We start from the raw sequence: 21196 nt of genomic DNA, 5'->3' as shown, positions 1-21196 counted from the left end.
CAGTGCTGAAATGCTAGGACAAACTTCATTTGAACTCCCAGTCAACTGAGTAATTAAAAGCAGAGAGCAACGACGCTGTCTGTAACTTTGTGCCTTTTTAAATTAACCGAATCTTTCAAATGACGCTTTAGATTAGAAGTGGCTACTTGGATAAAGGGGAAAGAGCCATTCAACTGATGAACAGTATTGTAAAAGTCCAGACTTTAGAAAAGGAACGCACAAGAACAATTTATCCAATAACGTTTTCATTACAAAGCGAAGGAAAGTTCTTCCTCGTTGTTCCAATCCGAGGACAAGTTGATGTGTCGCAGCAGCCCAGGGAAGCATGCGGGCTGATAGAAAGTCCTTTTATTTTAAGACAGGCTCGAATGCTAAAACTTTCTCTTGCCAAAACCTTAACTATCTTATTTTTAAAATAAGCACTCGGCGTGCCCTCGCAGATGTCTGAGCTGAGAGGTGGGAGTGATGGTATAAGAGCAGTCTGTGTCCGTTCTTATTCCTATTAAGTAGCCAATTCTGTACCCTTGAAGCAAGTGGGGAGAGAGGAGGGAGAGGAGCTGCTGACATTGACAATGAATCCAAACCGGAGTTGCACTAGCGGTGTTCACCACGTTGCCTCTCCCCCCGCCTAGCCTTCTGGGAGCTGTAGTTTTTGTGGTAGAGGCTCCACAGGCGAGCTGGGAATGCCCCGCCCGGGCCGAACTACAGATCCCAGGCGGCGCTCGGCCGCCGGCCCCTCCCGCCCGGGTGCGAGTGTAAACTCCCCGCGCTGGGGCGGGCGGCCGCGAGCCGGCGAGCGGGCAGAGCTCGGCGCTGCGCGGGGGCGCACGGCTAGAGGGACCCAGGCCCAGCTACCTTCCGTCCGCCCCCGGGCTCTGTTCTCACTTTCCAGTAGTGGAAGGACGGGAAGCGGGAGCCATGCAGTCGGAATCGGGGATCGTGCCGGATTTCGAAGTCGGGGAGGAGTTTCATGAAGAGCCCAAAACCTATTACGAACTCAAAAGTCAACCGCTGAAGAGCAGGTGAGTGGTGACAGCTGGACAGAGGCGCAGCAGGCGGCTGGGGGCCACTGCGTCTGCCACTCTGGGACGAGGAGAGCGGATCGCGGGAGCTCTGGGACAAGGACCCAGTGCCCTTGCCCCGGGGCAGAGGGCGAACTGCCCCCCGCAGTTGGGGGCCGCGCCCGCTCGGCCCAAGTGCGCCTTTAGGAGGCTTGGATGGAGCGCACTTCGGAGGGCGCCGCGGGTCGTCGGGGACGAAGCGTCCAGGCGCGGGGACCCTCGGCCGGGGATGCCAGCTGCTGAGACTGAGTGGGGGCTGGGGAACGATCTGGCGCGATGTTGGGGAGGAGGAGCGCCGGGCCGGGACGCTGTCCCGGTGGGATGGGGGAGAAAGTTCTAGTGAACCCCCTTTCTGAAGATCCCAGCGGGTTGAGGGCACGGAGAGGGAGAGCTTTGGGTGGGTTAGGATGCGACATTGGAGGGAAGCAATTAGTTAGCTTGGAGTCACCTCTTGGGAGTCCAGTCCCTGTGGGGGAATTAGTCCCTGGGCTCCTGCAGGTGAAGTTTCTCTGGGCTTCGCCTCTCACCTCCAGACCGCTGCAAGCGGGCGCGGGAGGGGCTAGGGCAGCGGTGGGCGTGTCCCCTAGTCCAAGTTAAACTCCCTGGAAATCCCATTCAAATCCAGGCCTTCCCTGCAGAGGGGAAATGAGCCTTGGTCTTGGGGGTTACTGGGAGTGTAGCCCGCTTGGCAGAGACACGTGTTTAATTCGCTGGGGACTTCAGAAACTTTTCAGGCGAGGAGTGAAGACATCCACTACTCTGATGCCCCATCCCTTCTAGTGCCCACTTCCTTTGAGCCACCCTTTTTGCTGCCTCCATTCCCACTTGTCTATCGAAATGGATTGGGTGTCTTCCGTTCTCTCTGTCCGGCTGGCACTCTGGACACCTCGTACTTCTCATTTACGATGGTTACTAAAAGGGACATGGTCAATGGAGGCTGGGATAGCAGAGAAGGGTTTATTTACACCCCTCTAAGCTGTGAGCTAGGATAAGGCTATCATTGGAAGGATCCAGCAGGACGTCTGCACCCGGCTGTACCTTCCTGCCCTGCCCTTCGCTGTGGGTGGAGCCTGGGTGAATGGGCCTGGCCGGCAGGGTGGGAGACGGTCCTGAAATGAGGGTGAGTGGAGAAGGGCAACTGAATGAGGAGCCAGGTGGTGTAATCTTGGCCTCTGGCGAGCACTGGGCTGGTTCTTTTTCTAGTGGAAAGTGCAACCAGGTTTATTTCCTTCAGAGCTGTGGCAGGACTCTTTATCCCAGTTGGGGAAGAAAATCTGGGAACAGCGGACCTACTGACTGCCATTGCTGAAGAAGCCTCTTTGTAGATGCTTCACGGCAGATTGGAAGGAAACCGCCTAAGCAGTTCGACGTATAAAACCAGCCTTTAGTTGGTGGTTTTTCCTCATAATGGCTGTTTTGTGTGTGAGCATAGATTGTGTGTGTTGGGGGCTGGGGGTTTTGAGTAATATTGTGTGAAGGGTATTGTTGGTTATGCTCATCAGGGCTTTATCTGCATTCGGCTGAAGGGACCAGTGTTTTACTGGGCAGTCTCTGCTTTTGCTTCTATAAGCAAATGCTTACACGGCCAGAATGAGGGAATGAGTGTGTGTGTGGAATCCTGAAAGAAATAAATTAACCGGACTGTTTGGAACATTTCTGATGGTAGCTGATACATAACATTAAATCAGTTTGAGAGAGCAAGGAAAATACCATCTGGAAAAACCCAAATGAGTGCCGTGAAACTCATGTTGGACGATTTGGGCCTGTTCTTTTTCAGAGTCAGCAAAAAAGACTTGTAAGGGTGAACGTCCTCAGTAGCTAGCTAGCAGGCACGTGTAAGGAAAAATGTGGGTATGTGGGAAGAAATGGCTTCACACGTTAATGCTAGAAACAGGTGTGGGCCTGAACCAGCAGGGAAAGGAAGGCTAAATTAAAAAAGTTGTTGTAAAACTTGTATATGGAGCACACACATGCTCTTAGAAATAAACCAGTTAAATAAAATCTGTGAATAAATATATGAAGTTGGCAACATTTCTCTATACTGTTTTCCACAGTTGTCTAAGGTATTGTCGTAGACATCTGTTGTGTGACTTAAAAGGGCTACACATTGTTCAGGGCCTTCTCTCTCATTGCGTTTTGTCTTATGTCTTTGCTGGGGCACCTCACTTCTTATAAGTCTTTGTTGGAAAAAGTTGAAATTGATATGTTAAGACTGCTGTAGCTGTTCTGCCTATCAACTGTCTTCTCTGGATTGTCCAGAGTTGTTAGAGTTGAAAATTTGTCCAGAATCCGCCTGCTTCTTACCAACTCCTCTGCTACTACTTTGGTCCAAGCCACCATCAGCCCTTGCCTGGATTATTGCAGTAGTCTTTTAAACTGCAATATCTACATTTAGTGAATTTTCAGTATAGTAGCCACAATGTTCCTGTTAAAACTGGTTCTCAATTGGAGGTGATTTTGCCCCCTGGGGTCATTTGACAGTGTCTGGAGACATTTGTGATTGTTACGATGGAAGGGATCATTACCTATCTCTAGTAGGTGGAGGCCAGGGATGCTGCTAAACATCTTACAGTGCACAGGACAGCCCCCACAACAAAGGATTATCAGGTCCCAAATTGTTAATAGTGCTGAGGTCGAGCAACCCTGCGTTAAACATCAAGTCAGATCCTGTCATTCTCTGCTCAGAACCTGCCAATGGCTCCTAGTTTCTCCCAGTAAAATTCGTGGTTCTTAAGATGTCAGCCCTGACCTTATCTCTTGTTGCTTGCCTCCTACCTCCCTCCGCTGCAGCCAGGCTGGTCTCCTCACTGTTTTTGGAATACCCCAGGCCCTTCCACCACTGGGCATTTGTATATTGCACTTGCCTTGACCATCTTTTGCCCAGACAGCCTCAGTCCTCACTCCCCCACCAACCAGTAGGTGCCTGCCTCCAAGAGTCTTAAGAACATTAAGTGTGACATTGACTGTGGGAAAATATTGGCATGGTGCCTGGCACATAGTAAGTGCTCAGGAAATGTTAGCAGATGTTGTTCTTGTTATTTTCTTTACAGTTCTTTCTTTTAACATCATTCCCATCACACTGATAGTGTGACCCTTTTTGACCACAGCATTTGCAATTGCTATTCCTTCAAGCTCTCTGTCTTCCTTGTCCAGCTATATATTTTTTCCCATAGGGCTTGTGTTATAATCTACTGTATAATTTTCCAATATGTTATGTTTAGTATATGTTTCTCCATGCTAGACTGCAAACTCCAAGGGAACAGGGTTTTCTGTTTGTTCCTTGCTCACTCTTGTGTCCCCAGAGCCTAGAACAAAGTTTCTCAACCTCAGTGCTATTGATATTTTGGGCCAGATAATTCCTTGTTGTGGATGGTTTTATGCATTGCAGGATGTCCAGCAGCATCCCTGGCCTCTTCCTATTAGAGGCCAGGACTGCTGCCTCTATCAATTATGGCAACCAAAAACGTCTCTGGACATTATCAGACGTCCCGTGGAGGGCAAAGTCACCCCCATTTGAGAACCACTGGCTTAGAACAATGCGTGACACAATAAATATTTGTTTCAGTATGTGTTGCTTTCTTCCTTAATACCATAACCCACTCAAGGTAAGGCATTTGGTTTTTGTTTTTGCAATGAATATTGTGTTTCCTTTAAAGTAGATACTAGGCTTTCTCCAAAGAGGAATTTATGTATTGTTCATTGGGGCTTACCTCAGATATTCAAATCTTGCATGAGGAAAGACATGTTTCATTTCTAACCCAGACATCCTTGCCTTTAGGAATCTGAAGTTGCTGGATTTAGATTATGTGAATCTCATTTTGGTCATATTGGTGGTTAAGGCTGTGTCATAGGAAGACACACACTATGGGAAAAGGTTTTAATGAATTGTTTGCACACTGTTTCCTCCAATAAGGTTTGAGAAACCTTCCTGTGTTCTCCTGGGAACGAGATCTGAATGGTGGGTGGCAGAGGAAAAGCCCTGAATGTCTAGAGTGAGCCTAGAATTCACATAGGCATAGTCATGGCAGGGAAACAAATGTGAAACTGTTGAATGAGCTCCTGGGAACAGAGGAAGTCTCTACAGGTCTTTTGGACCTAAAACATTTTAAAACATAGTAGCATCTTTCAGGCTCATAGTCCTTTTGTTTGGTTTACTCAGTGCACATGGCTTTGTAGTTGTTAATGTCCTTTTCCTGGACAGACTTCACAGTTGTCTTAATTTAATTCCAATTTCTTCTTAAATCTTTAGTACTATTTAGACAGCTGTTATTACATTTTCTGCAAATTAGAAATGGGAATGAAAGTGAGTATTAGGTTTATCATGGCAATACAGGATATAGCAGTGATCCCCAAATGCTGATTCACAAAGGTGTGTGAACTTTTAAAGGTTTGGGGTGAAATGAGAAAGACAAAGACTGTTGTGTCACATACCTATATATATTTGGGTATAAGGCCGCTGCCACTTCTTGGACTTATGCTGAGATGTTTTTCTCCTGTCTTCATATTAAAAAATGCCCTTTCTTTGATGACATAATAATCCATTCTTGGCAAAACAAAACTGTCAGTCATTTTTTGATTTCTGAGAGTTTTCTTGATTTTTTTTTTTTTTGGTCTGTCCAATCTGCAGGGAACCACTAGCATAGAGATAAAGAGCCTTGTTCTGGCATCAGTGTCTGTCCCTAACTGACTGGGTGACCTCAGGCAGGCTGGGTGACTTCTAGTTTCAGTTTCCTCATCTGGCAAATGGGGTCCTGCCTCCAGGAGTCTCAAGAATATAAGTGTTACATTGACTGTGGGAAAAATATTAGCATGGCGCCTGACACATAGTAAGTGCTCAGTAAATGTTAGCAGATGTTCTTGTTGTTATTTTCTTTATTACCTGGCGGTGAGCCTAGCATTTTGGAAGGTGTTTGCATTTGCTTGACTGTGGTTGTCTTCTCTAAGGCAAGTGTTATTATGCAGTACAGTTCTTTCAATGTTAGCAAATTCCTTTTTTGCTTTTCTTCTAATGAAATGTTCAGATAAGTATTTTGCACTTTATAGTTTTCATTTAATCATAACAATTCTTTTATACTAGTTAAAAAAACTAACGATTGTGACGTTAGTGTATCCATAAAAATCCATGTTCAGCACGTATTTATTGAGTCCTAGTATGTGCACATTAATAACTAATAACGAGGGGTCACATTTATTGAGTATGTACTACATGTGAGCCCGTTCTAAGTGTTTTTATGTGTGTAAAACATACTTCATCTTTGTGAAATCTGCATGAGGTGATCATAATAAAAACAATAATGGTATTAATTATAATTTTAAAAACAACACTTATTTAGTGCTTCCTATGTGCCAGGCACTATTCTGAATATTAACTCTGTTAATTCAACCCTGGGTGTATGTATTAGTTTATTATTCTCATTCTACAGAGAGGAAAACTGAGGTATGCCAAGTTGGTGGGGCCTGGATTTAAACTGAGGCCATATAACTGTAGCCACATGCTCTTGTCCTCTAGTGTGTACTATGCCTGGTTAATGGTGCAAAATGCAAAGATACATCATACTGTGCCCTCCCTGTGTGGTGAGGGAGAGAGAACTCATGGATCCAGCTAATTATACAAGGCAGAGTGTGGTCCCTGTGGCGGGGTGGGCATCAGCAATTGGGGGCATTTAATAGAGGAAGGGGATCCGGGGAGGCAGTTTTGTGGACAAATAGGAATGTTTGAGTTTGGCCTTCAAGGTGAAACAATAGTCAAGTGTGTTTCTCTACACTATTAAATAAAATGTTAGACACCTTGGAGGGCATGATCCTAAAGTAGACGTTTAAGGTTTCCGTTTGCCTTTTAAACTTCTAACCTTTCTTTAAGCACTTGTTTGTAGTCTCCAGGCACCTGATGATACCTCATGGTGGCAGAGAGGCTGCATGCATGTGGACAAGTTTAGAGGGAGCTCTGCTTAAGTGCTGTCTGTGGTCACTGCTTTGCCACTTAACCACTACATCTGTGTTCAAGATACTTAACTTCTTGGAGTCTCAGTTTCTTTAAGCTGTAAAATGAGATCAATGGAACCCACCCTCTTAGGATTGGTAGAACTTTTTTGTTTGTTTGTTTGAGACAGACTCTCGCTCTGTCGCCCAGGCTGGAGTGCAGTGGCGCAATCTCAGCTCACTGCAAGCTCCGCCTCCCAGGTTCACGCCATTCTCCTGCCTCAGCCTCCTGAGTAGCTGGGACTACAGGCACCCGCCACTGTGCTCGGCTAATTTTTTGTATTTTTAGTAGAGACAGGGTTTCACCGTGGTCTCGATCTCCTGACCTTATGATCCACCCGCCTCGGCCTCCCAAAGTGTTGGGATTACAGGCGTGAGCCACCATGCCCTGCCGGTAGAACTTTTAAAACTAAGCAGAAATGTATAAATATGTTTAGCATAGCACCTAGCACTGTTAGCAAATGAGATTAATTCCTCCTTTTCTAGTAGAATTTTAATATGATAGCAGTTTTTACCCTCCTCTTAAGAATAACTAAAACATGTATAGAATCATGCATCCAAAACAAAGTAGACAAGATTGAGGTGCCTCAACCTGCAGATGTTCAAATCTAACTATGTAGATTCGTTTTGTGATATGATTAGATGGAATGCTTGATTAAAGTGGGATTCTCAGTCTTGGTTTTGTTTGTTATTGGAGAGTTCCTTTTCACGATTACTACTATTTATATATATAGATTTTATTTAAGTTGATGTATGTTTAATTCCCTTTGAGTTCTGCAGTGCAGTTTGCACAGGCTGATGTTTATATCTGCTCCAGTTGTGCAAGAAGTGGAAAATATCCTTTTTTTAGAACAGATCACATGTGCTTACTGTCAGGAATAGGACCTCAGTGTAAAAAAATGTATCTTGGGACAAATCAAACTTACTAAATTTCCCCCTCCAACTGCTTTGTTTCAGGACTGGCAGTATTAGGATAAATAATAGGAAAAAAAAATCCTTGGCTACTTTTTTTTGTCATCTTTCAAGGACAATAAGTGAGAGTTTCATTTGTTTTGTGTGTGTGTGTGTGTGTATGTGTGTGTGTGAGGTATAAAATGTACTTTGCTGAGGGTTTGTCTAATCAGAATAAATTATAAAAATATGTTTGACTACACTCCAAGTATGCATTATTTGGAGAAAATAATCATGAAGACAGGTCAAAGATACTAAATGCAGTCACCACAAGCTTTTGATAGTGTAAAGGCAAATTTGCAGTTTATAAGAAGGTTTTTGTGAGTCTAGTGAACATTGTGTACTCCGAGGATAGGAATTATACCAAGGGATAAGTCTGCATCTTTATTGAGACAAACGAGATCAAGAAGACCCACAAGGAGGTCTGGGATCTCTGTTGAAATTTCTGCACCTCCCATTCTATTGCAAATGATCTTGGGAGGAGGACTAGGTTTGGCTTCTCAATGGTAAGCTTATTTCTCTAGCCCATTTCTACGATGTGGCTTTCTTATTTCTTCACTTCATCTTTCCCTCCTGTGGCTTTGGGTGCATGCTGTGAAGAGTAAAGAAGTATACCTTTGGAGTGTTCACCTGAGACCCCTGTCCCGGGATTCAGAGTGATGACGCTTTTATCTTTAATGGCTGACATTTCTGGGGGCTTCTCAAGCACTGGGTGCTGAGTGTCAGTCTCTGTGCTGGCCATAGGGATTCCAGTGGAGAAGCAGATGGGTTCCTTCTATCATGGTGCATACATCTTGGAGGTGGCTCCCAAGTAGCTGGAATTACAGATGTGTACCACCATGCTTGATTAATTTTTTTGTATTTTTAGTAGAGGTGGAGTAGAACCAAATACATGAGCAAGATGAGTTTTGCTAACTGCTATGGAAATTAAACAGAGCATTATTGGTAGAATGTGCCTGTGAAAGAAGGGGGCTTTTTATTAGGTTGGATGACCAGGAATGACCTGTTGGAATACATGATTTTGAAGCAAGACTGAATATCTGACATAAAGGAACAAATCCAGACACTACCACTCACTAGTTCTGTGACTTCGGTCAAGTTACCCAACCTTTCTGAACTCCAATTCCCTCTTCTGTAAAATGGAACAGTTGCTACCTTGCAAGGCTGCTGTGAAGATAAAAGGTAATGTTTGTAAAGCAGCTAATATTAGACTTGAGGCTTAGTAGGTGTTCAGGGCTACCCATAGGACTGAAGTTAATATATGAATAGTGGAAAAAGAAACACAGACATTAATCTTTGTTATAAGTGTTTATAACTCAGTCTTAAATGTTTTCCTAATGTTGAGTGAGTCAGAGATTCATGCTAGTCTTTATAAACCTAACCCTGGACTAAAAGAGGAGATGGGTCTTGTTATTTTTATTATCCTTTCTTTCCTCTAGGATCATCCTACTTGATGTCATCCCTTGTTCTCCTGACTGTTGTTGTCCTGACATAATTCTTGTCTGACCATAGTTTTTTGGGGCTGGATTTTTAATTACTTTTTTTGGTGTTAAGGAGAGGCCCAAGTAATTGAAGATTAAAAAGGAAAGCCTGAGATTGATTTCACAAAACATACACACCCACCACGAACAAATAACCAGTGTAGAACTCCTGACTCCTAGTCCTGAGTTTCAGTCCTGAGATCATGCTTCCTGTCCACTCTGTTGTGAAAATGTCAGTGTTGGTGCAGAAACAAAAAAGAAGAAGCTCTCCTCCCACATACCACCTCCAGTGTTCACCAACTTTGACATCCACAGGAAATGGCGTGTATTTAATTTCATCTCTTTAAAAACAATCTTCAAAGCATTTGGATTTTAGTAACTGTGTTCTTTGATTCAAGTACCCACGGAATGATTTCTTTCTTTCTTTCTTCCTTTCTTCTTTCTTTCTTTCTTTTCTTTTCTTTTCTTTCGTCTCACTCTTTTGCCCAGGCTGGAGTGCAGTGGCATGATCTTGGCTCACTGCAACCTCTGTGCAGGTTCCAGCGGTAGTCCTGCCTCAGCCTCCCAAGTAGCTAGAATTACAGATGTGTACCACCATGCTTGATTAATTTTTTGTATTTTTAGTAGAGGTGAGATTTCACCATGTTGGCTAGGCTGGTCTCGAACTCTTGACCTCAGATGATCCACCTGCCTTGGGCTCCCAAAGTGCTAGGATTACAGGCATGAGCCACAATGCCCGGCCAGAGTGATGACTTTCAAAAGGAAAAATCCTGGGTTGTGTGAGAGCAAATATATTAAATCTAAATGCATGCCCTGTAGAGGGCACTGGTAGGATCCTGTCACATAAAAAATTGTGCCTCATTGAGCAATTTCAGGACCACATCTGTGGTCTTCACCCTCCCCACCCTTGCCTATTCTCCAAAGTGGGGTAACTTGCTGACTCATTCACACACATTCATCAGTTTTCCCATGTGATTAAGGGCATCATTGGAAAAGTGGTTGTCCCCACTGTTGGGAGAAAGCATAGCTTATATTTGTAGAGTAGGTTTCCTTCTGGGAAGGTTGACTTGCCTCAGTGGAAAGAAGACTTGAGGCAGAGAGGTTTCACTTAGCCTGGTGGCTGTGGTTATATATGAAATTATGAAATGACAGACAGGAATGCTATATTTACTTTGGTACCTTTACCATAAAATGTTCCTAAATACTAACTGGTTCTAGGAAGCATGTTTTTCAAAAACGTACGTTTTATTTTTACAGCTGGATATTTGAAATTCGGTGAAAGGAAATGCTCATGGAAATCCTAAAGATGATTTCCTTGTTTAACTCAGGACCTAGCTCAATCCTGGTGAAGGCTACCAGAGAACCTCACTGAGATGCAGCCACACTGTACCTCTTGCCTGCAGTGTGTCCTAAATTCATAGAGATAGTGCTCTAAAACTGAGTTCATGAACCAACACACAAGTATGTCATTGGTCAAATTGTAACATTCCCTTCCATCAGAAGGACTAGGTATATTTTTGTCATTGTTTTGTTTTGTTTTTAGCATTTGAATTTTTTCAGCAAAAGGTGGAAAGGTATTATTTCAGTATTAGTTTTGCTCTGTTGTATTAGTGAGCCTGCATAGTTGCACCATCTAAATTTAGGATCCTGGCACCTCAGCCAATAAGAACTCTTTGTAACTAATTCATAATGCTTTTGGCAGACAGCGCCTAGAATAAACATTAAAATAATATTGGCCAGTTAAGGTCATTTACTTTCAAGAGAAGAGGGTGACCCCAAATATGCATTCTTGAAAATTCCATTTATTTATTTTTAAATGAAGACTTTACAATAGCTTATGTGAAGCAATACCTAAAAATATAAGCAACTGGCATGATTCCTGGTCACATTCCAAATAAAGGTTTGTCCATTTGCTGCAAAGAAGTATGCTTAGAGGATAACTTGTAAGAGGTCGGCCACTGGCTTACGGTGTATTGAACAATCAGTGTGTAGACTTTTTGGAACTGCACCTTGTATCATCTTAGCATGGTAATTTTTCCACTAGTCTTTGGGTAGGTACACACTAATAATATTTTTTATCTAGGCAAATGCAAGATGAGTAAATGCTAAATGATAGGATTTTGGAAGGTAATTCTAGCAATACTGATTATATATGGAAGCTTTAAATTGTTGATTCAGCAATAAATGAGAGAGTTTGATGGTGCTTACTTGGTCATAGTATCAAAATCACTAAAGTGCGTGATGTAACGGCAGGGAGCTGAATCACAAGGACGATTAATTGGGGTTTGTTTTTGGGAGTCAATGATACCACATGTCAATCTGCTGTCCTGAGGTAGTCTCTCCCTAGTGTTACCCCTCTTTCTCACATTTGGGTTCATATACCTGATATCTTTCTAAACAGGTAAATTTCATGCTTCCAGGAGTGGAGAAGCTGATGCAGGCCTGGCTACATGTCCTTGTCACAGGGATTGGTTTCACGGGGGTGCACATTGTTCAAAGGGAGTCCCAGGATTTTCTTGGGTACTACCACATCAGTAATGTAGATCTGATAACTAACTTTCTAGAGGAAACTATAGAGCTTTCCTTTTTTTTTTCCTTTTTTAAAGACCAGTGAGTAATGATTACCAATGATTGTCTCTGGCCTGACAATACAAGTGATACTCCTTTTTTTTTTTTTTTAACTAAATGTATTCTGATCTGGGGAATTTTTCATTCCAAAATAGCAATACAACAGTATTTAATATGGAGACATGAGATTTGTGGTAAAATCATTAGGGCAATGGTTCTCAAACTTGAGTGTGCATCAGCATTCCCTATAGGGCTTGTTGAAACAGATTTGCAGGGACACACTCCAACAGTTTCTGTTTGGTAGGTCTGGGGTAGGGTCTGAGAATTTGCATTTCTAACATGTTTCTAAGTGATGCTGAAACTATTGGTCTGGGAATCACACTTTGAAAATCGTGGCAGTAAGGTGGTGGTGATGGTATTCGGGGGGTGATTTGCTCAATGGACTTGGGATAGAAAGCATTGCATAGAGATGGGATATAAATAATATATAAGCTTGGGTGACAGAATACCCATATTTACCATGTTTAATCAGAAAATGAATTTATTGGTTAAATAACAGAAACGTCTAAAGATGGGGCTAACCAGGCCTTCCATGGATAGGATTCTTGGTTGTATAATGTGATCTCTGAGTGACTTAGAGTTAACCTAGCTTTACTGCCATAAGGAACCCTGGCCCAAATCTCAAAAAGAGGTTGTATTTTAATCTACACTCTAAAAGTGTGAAACTTGAAGCATACTGCAGTCACTTGACTGAAAGATTTGGTTGAGAAACAGGCTGATGGTGGTTTTGGGCATGTCCACATGACCAAATTGTTTTTCACAGAACTTCTGCTGAATAAAATTTGAAATACTACTGTCAGCCTGTTTTCCCATCTTAATGAATTCCAGACAGTTTGTAGAGTGTGGGAGCTTCCAAAACAGAGAGGTGGAATGGATGTGACCAGCCAGCATCTGTTTTGTCACAAATGAGGATGTCCTGACATAATGGAATCGTTCCCCTTGTTCTGAATCTCACCAAGCTGTTCACTTCTCTGATCGTGAGGTACAGACTGTGAGAGGGAAGGGCAAGGCCAATGTCATGTAACACAAGCCAAAAGAAAATTTCTGGATTCCTTATTTACCAGAAAATTCAGCCTACCCCTGTGTTTCATCCACTTAGACCCAAGCATTTTGATTTTCTTTTTTTCTGCATGTTGACATGCTTTAGAGAAAAAGCCCTGATCTGTTCTTGTTGTAAACTGGTTAAGATTTCTAACCAGTCTAATAAGTCTAAATTTCAAAGTAAGACCGATTTGAACTTAAATTCCAATTTGGTCACTTACTGGCTATATATATATCTTTGGGCAAATTAGTCTTGTGGCCTCTGTTTCAACAGAGGCTGATGTGGTTTGGATCTGTGTCTCTACCAAATCTCATGTCAAATTGTAATCCCCAGTGTTGCAGGTGAGGCCTGGTGAGAGGTGATTGGGTCATGGAGGCAGTTTCTCATGAATGGTTTAGCACCATCCCCTTGGTGCTATTCTCATAATAGTGAGTCGTTATGAGATCTGGTCATTTAAAAAGTGTGTAGCACCTCCCCTCTCATTCTCTCTTGCTGCTGCTCCCACCATGTGAGATGCCTCACTCCCCTTTTGCCTTCTGCCATGATTGCAGGTTTCCTGAGGCCTCCCCTGAAGCTGAGCAGAAGCCAGCATCATGCTTTCTGTGGAACCATGAAGCACCATGATTTAATCAGCCCATGGAACCATGAGTGAATTAAACCTTTTTTTCTTTATAAGTTACCCAGCCTCATGTATTTCTTTACAGCAATGTGGACTAATACAGAAAATTGGTACTAAGAAATGGGGCACTGCTATAAAGATACCTGAAAATGTGGAAGCAACTTTGGAATTGGGTAACAGGCAGAGGTTGGAAGAATTTGGGGGGCTCAGAAGAAGACAAGAAGATGAGGGAAAGTTTGAAATTTCCTAGAGACTGATTAAATGGTTGTGAACAAAATGCTAGTAATGATATGGACAGTGAACTCCAGACTGAGGAGGTCTCAGATGGAAATGAGGAACTCACTGGGAACTGGAATAAAGGTCACTTTTGTTATGTGTTAGCAAAGAGGTTGGCTGCATTGTGCCCCTGCCATAGGGATCTGTGGAACTTTGAACTTGAGAGTGATGATTTAGGGTAACTGGCAGAAGAAATTTCTAAGCAGCATAGTATTCAAGATGTAGCCTGGCTGTTCCTAACAACCTATGTTTATATATGTGAGGGAAGAAATTACCTAAAGTTGAACTTATATTTAAAGGGGAAGCAGAGCATAAAAGTTTGGAAAATTTGCAGCCCTGCCATGTGGTAGAAAAGAAAAGCCCATTTTCTGGGGGAGTAATTCAAGCAGGCTACAGAAATTTTAAGTAATGCTTAGTAAAAAGGGGCCAAGTGCTAATATCCAAGACAATGGGGAGAAGGCCTCGAAAGCATTTCGGAGATCTTTGCGGCAGACCCTCCCATCATAGGCTCAGAAGCCTAGGGGGACTGAGTGGTTTCCTGGGCCAGGCCCGGGGCTCTCCCTGCGTAGCATTGGGACACTGCTCTCCACATCCTAGTTGCTCTAGCTCCAGCTATGGCTCATAGGGGCCCAGGTACCGCTCGAGCCACTGCTTCAGAGGGTGCAAGCTGTAAGCCTTGGTGGCTTCCATGTGATAGTAAGCCTGTAAGTGCACCGAGTGCAAGAGTTGGGGCTTGGGAGCCTCCACCTAGATTTCAGAGACTGTATGGAAAAACTTGGATGCCCAGGGAGAAGCCTGCTGCAGGGGCAGAGCCCTCATAAAGAAACTCTACTAGAGCAATGCAGAAGGGAAATGTGGGGTTGGAGCCCCTACACAGAGTCCCCAGTGGGGCACTACTTAGTGGAGCTGTGAGAAGAGCACCAACATCCTCCAGACCCCAGAATGGTAACTGGCAACTTGCACTCTCAGCCTGGAAAAGCTACAGGCAGTCAAAGCCAGGCCTTGAGAGCAGCTGTGGGGGCTGAACCCTGCAAACACAAAGGGGTGGAGCTGCCCAAGGCCTTGGGATTGCACCTCTTGCACTAGTGAGTCTTGGATGTGAGACATAGAGTCAAAGGAGATTATTTTGGAGCGTTAACATTTAATGACTACCCTGCTGGCTTGTGGACTTGCATGGAGCCTATAGTCCCTTTGTTTTGGCCATTTTCTCCCTTTTTGAACAGGAAAATTTACCCAATGCCTATACCCCCATTGTATCTTGGAAGTAACTAACTTGTTTTTTATTTTACAGGCTCATAGGCAGAAGGGACTAGCCTTATCTCAGATGATACTTTGGACTTTGGACTTTTGAGTTAATTCTGGAATAAGTTAAGAATTTGGGGACTGTTGGGAAGCCATGATTGTATTTTGCAATGTGAGAAGGAAGAAGGATATGTGATTCGGGGGATCAGGGAAAGAATGATATGGTTTGAATCTGTGTCCCCACCAAATCTCATGTCCAATTGTAATCCCCAATGTTGCAGGTGAGGTCTGGTGGGAGGTGATTGGATCGTGGAGGTGGTTTCTCATGAATGGTTTAGCAACACCCCTTTGGTGCTGTTCTTGTGATAGTGAGTGAGTTCTCATGGTCCTCATGAGATCTGATTGTTTAAAAGTGTGGCACCACCCCTGTTTGTCTCTCTCTCTCTTTTTTTTTATTTTGAGACAGAGCCTTAGTCTGTCACCCAGGCTGGAGTGCAGTGGTGTGATCTAGGCTCACTGTAACCTCCGCCTCCTGGGTTCAAGTGATTCTCCTGCCTCAGACTCCCGAGTAGCTGGGATTACAGGTGCACACCATCACGCCATGTTGGCCAGGCTGGTCTCGAAATCTGTTCCCCTTGGCTGGCCAAAGTATTGGGATTACAGGTGTGAGCTACTGTGCCTGGCCCCCTGTCACTCTCTCTTGCTCCTGCTTCCACCATGTGAGATGCCTCGTTCCCACTTTGCCTTCTGCCATGATTGTAAGTTTCCTGAGGCCAACCCAGAAGCTGAACAGATGTCAGCATCATGCTTTCTGTACAGCCTGCGGAAGTGTGAACCAATTAAATCTATCTTTTTTCTTGAAATAAATTACCCAGTCTCAGGTATTTTATTTATTTATTTATTTTTTTTTGTAGCAATGTGAGAATGGACTAATGCAGAGGCTAAAAGAGGACAGTGCATCATAATGTGATCTAAGTGACAGGGTAATTGTACAGATTAAAAGAAATACATGGGTAGAGTGCTCAGCTCAAAGCCTGGCTTTTAGTTCCCTCATTCTGATTACCTCTGTATTCACAGCATCAACAAAGTTTTTCACTTGAATTTCTAGTTTTAAACACCTTAATGAAGAAAAAAAATGACTCAAAGGCTATCAGTGTGGGGGTTGAGGGGAGAAGATCTATACAATGGGGAGGAGGAGGGTAAGGGAGGGAGGAGGCTAAATAGCCTTTAAGTTAGGTAATCAGCATTAAGATTTTTGGGAGTTGATACAGGTCAAATAGTGGTGAAAGGTGGGATGCCTAAGAGGAAGATATTTAAGGATGGCACATGCTATTTACAAGCATGGTGTTACTTTTATTGCCAGAACAATTTTTGTCTTATCAACATGTTTCCTTTCATCATAATTGTAGACTATAGCTAGGTGGAGGAATAAATAATGAGATACACTAATTGGGGTTACACAATACCAAGGCTGTGTAGCATTGCTGTCTCAACATAGACATCTCTAATTCCTAAAAGTCATGTTTCACCCTTGACCATAGTGACTTCCTACCTTATCTTTTCCCACTTGACTTGGCAGCCTGTTTATATAGTTATCTTTATCCAATATAAGCCATAAGGCCCTATATTCTTGGGCCTCAAAATCTTTATGTCTTTTACCCTTATGGGTTTTTGTTGTTGTTGTTGGTAATAGCAGTGTGTAGCCATTTTAGAGACTAGGATCTAAGTTTTCAATGTTTTTTCTTTCCCCAACACCAACATGATAGTTTGCTTTTCTTGATCGTCACACAGTTTCTCTCCTGAAAACTGTGGCTTAACTGGTCACTAGAAAACATAAAGGGGAAAAAAAGCAGAAAGTGGGGTTAGTCCAAATAGTATCCATCTTTCTCAGGGGAGAGATTTCCATTATATTACACATTTATGTGGATACCTTCATCAGTTACAGTTTAGTCATTGACTAACTTGGACAACTGGGTGCCTACATCATTGAATAGTTGTGAAGATTCAGTAAGGTGATGAGATGCTACCTGTAGTAAGGGTGCAGTAGATATCAGCTGCTGCTCACCTTACTGCTTCTCCTCCTCCTCTACTATGATTATTGCTCTCTGCCTACTGCTGTTTTGTGCAACTGCTGGTGTCATTGCTACTAGAACTTATAAGTTTGCATAAGAATGGAAGAAATGGTTCATCACAGAAACATTTATCTGTGCAGGTGGTATTGACTCTCTCATTGCCTTATCACTGTTGAGTGAATAAGCAACAGTTTGATTCTCCATAGCTGAAAAAATTCTAACCACATAGTCAATTCTCAAATTCTTGGGGTTTATGTGGCAAGTTTTTTTTTTTTTTTTTTTTTTTTTTGAGACGGAGTCTTGCTCTGTCGCCCAGGCTGGAGTGCAGTGGCCAGATCTCGGCGCACTGCAAGCTCCGCCTCCTGGGTTTACGTCATTCTCCTGCCTCAGACTTCCGAGTAGCTGGGACTACAGGCGCCCGCCACCACACCCGGCTGATTTATTTTGTATTTTTTTAGTAGAGACGGGGTTTCACCATGTTAGCCAGGATGGTCTCGATCTCCTGACTTTGTGATCCACCCATCTCGGCCTCCCAAAGTGCTGGGATTTTTTTTTTTTTTAACTTTAAGTTCTGGGATACATGTGCAGAATGTGCAGGTTTGTTACATAGGTATACATGTGCCATGGTGGTTTGCTGCACCTGTCAACCCATCATCTAGGTTTTAAGCCCCGCATGCATTAGGTATTTGTCCTAATGCTCTCCCTCTCCTTGCCCCACAACCCCCGACAGTCTCTGGTGTGTGATGTTCCCCTCCCTGTGTCCAGGTGTTTTCATTGTTCAACTCCCACTTATGAATGAGAACATGCGGTGTTTGGTTTTCTGTTCCTGTGATAGTTTGCTGAGAATGATGGTTTCCAGCTTTATCTATGTCCCTGCAAAGGACATGAACTCATTTTTTTTATGGCTGCATAGTATTCCATGGTGTGTATGTGCTACATTTTCTTTATCCAGTCTATCATTGATGGGCATTTGGGTTGGTTCCAAGTCTTTGCTATTGTGAATAGTGCTGCAATAAACATACGTGTGCATGTGTCTTTATAGTAGAATGATTTATAATCTTTGAGTATATACCCAGTAATGGGATTGCTGGGTCAAATGGTATTCTGGTTCTAGATCCTTGAGGAATTGCCACAGTGTCATCCACAATGGTTGAACTAACTTATACTCCTACCAATGGTGTAAAGCGTCCCTATTTCTCCACAGCCTCACCAGCATCTCTTGTTTCCTGACTTTTTAATGATCGCTATTCTGATTGGCATAAGATGGTATCTCATTGTGGTTTTGATTTGCATTTCTTTAATGACCAGCGATGATGATCTTTTTTTCATATGTTTGTTGGCCGCATAAATGTCTTCTTTTGAGAAGTGTGTGTTCATATCCTTTGCCCCCTTTTTGGTGGGGTTGTTTTTTTCTTGTAAATTTGTTTTAAGTTCCTTGTAGATTCTGGATATTAGACCTTTGTCAGATGGATAGATTGCAATTTTTTTCTCCCATTCTGTAGACTGTGTGGCAAGTTTTTAAACCTATATTAGCACTGGGTTGCAGCCCAGGAGTCTTCCAGACCACTTCCTCCAACTATGAGCTGCTGTGTGCATAGGAATGAGATTACCAAGTTTGAGTACCAATTAAAGGAATGCATATTCTATCAGAATCCATATATATATATATACATACAAACGTATGTAGGATTCTCAAGGCAGTGTTTTTCAAAACACTTTCAGACTTTCTTCAGTATTCTTACTAACCAAAACTTGACTCTTGGTTAAACAGTTCCCATCCAGAGTTTTATAAGAAAAGAGGAAAAATGAAATTCTCCTCTTTCTGTGATTGAAACAGAAAGACAAACACACTGAAGAAAAAGACAGATAGAAGTAGGTGCTTTAGAGTGAGTGCTTATGTGTTCAGAGAAGCTGTAAGCACAGGAGAGAAGACAGCTGAGGAGGTTTGGTCAGAAGTGGAATGATGGGATGGGCTTCTGAACTCTGCATTTTAGTGAGAGTACAGGATAAATCTGCTGTGTAGGCTGGTGTTGAGAGTTAGGACACCCTGAACTAGGAGAAGAACCAGCTATCAGAGATGAAAAAAACAGTTTGGGACATTTTCAGAATAGATATATTTCTTGAGTATCTAAATGGGTGGACATTAAGAGATCTGACTTTTACTCTTGTTTTCCCAGAGTTATGGTTTGAGAATTATTTGTAGGATCTTCGGGCAAATTTTCATTGCCTTGTAGTATAAAAGGATGCTTAATAAATATTTGTTGAGCTGAGGATAATGGGGAGCAGGAAGGGTCAAACTTGAACCACTGTTGCCTTTGGCAAATAGATGGCTGTTGAGTGATGGTGTGGATCCCAGATCAGACCATCAAAGGCCAGGGGAGGTCTTTCTGGAAGAGGAAAAGAACTTGCTTGGTGGTTACATCAGTTACCCTAGGGCATGTGTGTGTGTGTGTGTGTGTGTGTGTGTGTATACTCTCTTCCACCACTCAGAAAGTATATATATAAATATATAAATAAATATTTTATATATATATGTATACATATATACACATACACACTTTCCCACCACTCAGAAATATATTTCATTTTATTTACTTTTTTTTTTAAAAGACAGCATCTCACTTCATCTCCCAGACTAGAGTGCAGGGATGCAATCATAGCTTCCTATAGCCTCAAACCTCCTGGGCTCAAGCAATTCCCCTGCTTCAGCCTCTCGAGCAGCTGGGACTCCAGGCATACACCACCATGCCTGGCTAATTAATTTTTTTTTCCTAAGGTGGGGATCTTGCTTTGTTGCCCATGCTGGTCTTGAACTCTTGGCCTCAAGTGATCCTCCTGCCTCAGAGTCCCCAAGCACTGGGATTACAGATGTGAGCCTCTGTGCCCAGCCTGGAAATACACATTTTAACTGGTATTCACTGAAGATGGCCTTTAGCTGTCACTTTTTAAATAGGCTTTATTTTAAAAATAATGTGTCTTTTAATAAACCAAATGTCTTCTTATGTATCAATAGCCCAATCCAGTAATACTTATTTTATTATTGGTTAGTTCCCATGGGAACAGGGAATTTGTTAGTTCACTGGACCTCTCAAGGTTCCAGGATACTGAGTGTGTCCAATAATGTTTGTTGAATAAAGAATGACCTAGATGGCTGAAGTGTTTCTGGTGTGTTAGAAGGGGTCAGTAAGTTTTGGAAACTTTGCTAAACCCTTTCAGGAAAATGTGTAAAATTATTTTACCTTTTCTCTTGTTAGCTACGGGCCCTTGTCATGTGTTTCTGAGTCTTCATATCTTTACCTATAAAACGGGGCTAGTGGCATTTCCTTCTTGGGATAACTGTGAAGATTATAGAAGATAATATGTAAAATGACTGGCATATGTACATTCTCAATACAAAGTTAGTAGGGGTGATGATTGTTACTGCTATTGGTGCTAAAGATACAGACTGCTAAAAATACAGTCAATTCTCATTATTTTAATACCGAATCAGCAAATACTGAATGATTACCACTATGGAAATACGGGATAAGTTCCTTAGAGCCTCCAGTCGCAACATTTAATCAATCTATCAATACATAACTTTGTTTTATGTCTGTTTCTGTGTAAAGACACATTATTTAATATATATTGTTGATTCATTAACATTCAACTCCTGGCCAGCAGCAGTATAACGTCACTGACTTAGGAACACTAGACAGCACTTTCGCATTAAGCTTGGGTGCCATACTGAATAGAAGAGTCACCAACAAAAACACACAGAAGTGCAAAAAATGTGGCACCACATAGACTGTGAAAAGGACACTTTTTTACAATATGATGTGAGAGCTGAAATGAGAAGGCAGACC

At 42.6% G+C, this 21196-nt stretch overlaps 1 protein-coding gene across 2 annotated transcripts in view; it reads left to right on the top strand.

Moving 5' to 3' along the window:
* The first annotated feature begins 761 nt into the window (after positions 1-761).
* Positions 762-21196, top strand: part of MITF (microphthalmia-associated transcription factor) — a 221003-nt gene continuing 200568 nt past the window's right edge. For both annotated transcript variants that reach the window (XM_011947145.1, XM_011947144.1), the window contains exon 1: positions 762-1022. In XM_011947145.1, coding sequence (XP_011802535.1) covers positions 919-1022 — 104 coding nt within the window. In that variant the 5' untranslated portion in view covers positions 762-918. The remainder of the gene's footprint in view (positions 1023-21196) is intronic.

This window comes from Colobus angolensis, unplaced genomic scaffold (genome assembly GCF_000951035.1).
Source record: "Colobus angolensis palliatus isolate OR3802 unplaced genomic scaffold, Cang.pa_1.0 Scaffold26, whole genome shotgun sequence".
NCBI lineage: Eukaryota > Metazoa > Chordata > Mammalia > Primates > Cercopithecidae > Colobus > Colobus angolensis.
This window is presented reverse-complemented; position numbering and strand designations above follow the sequence as displayed.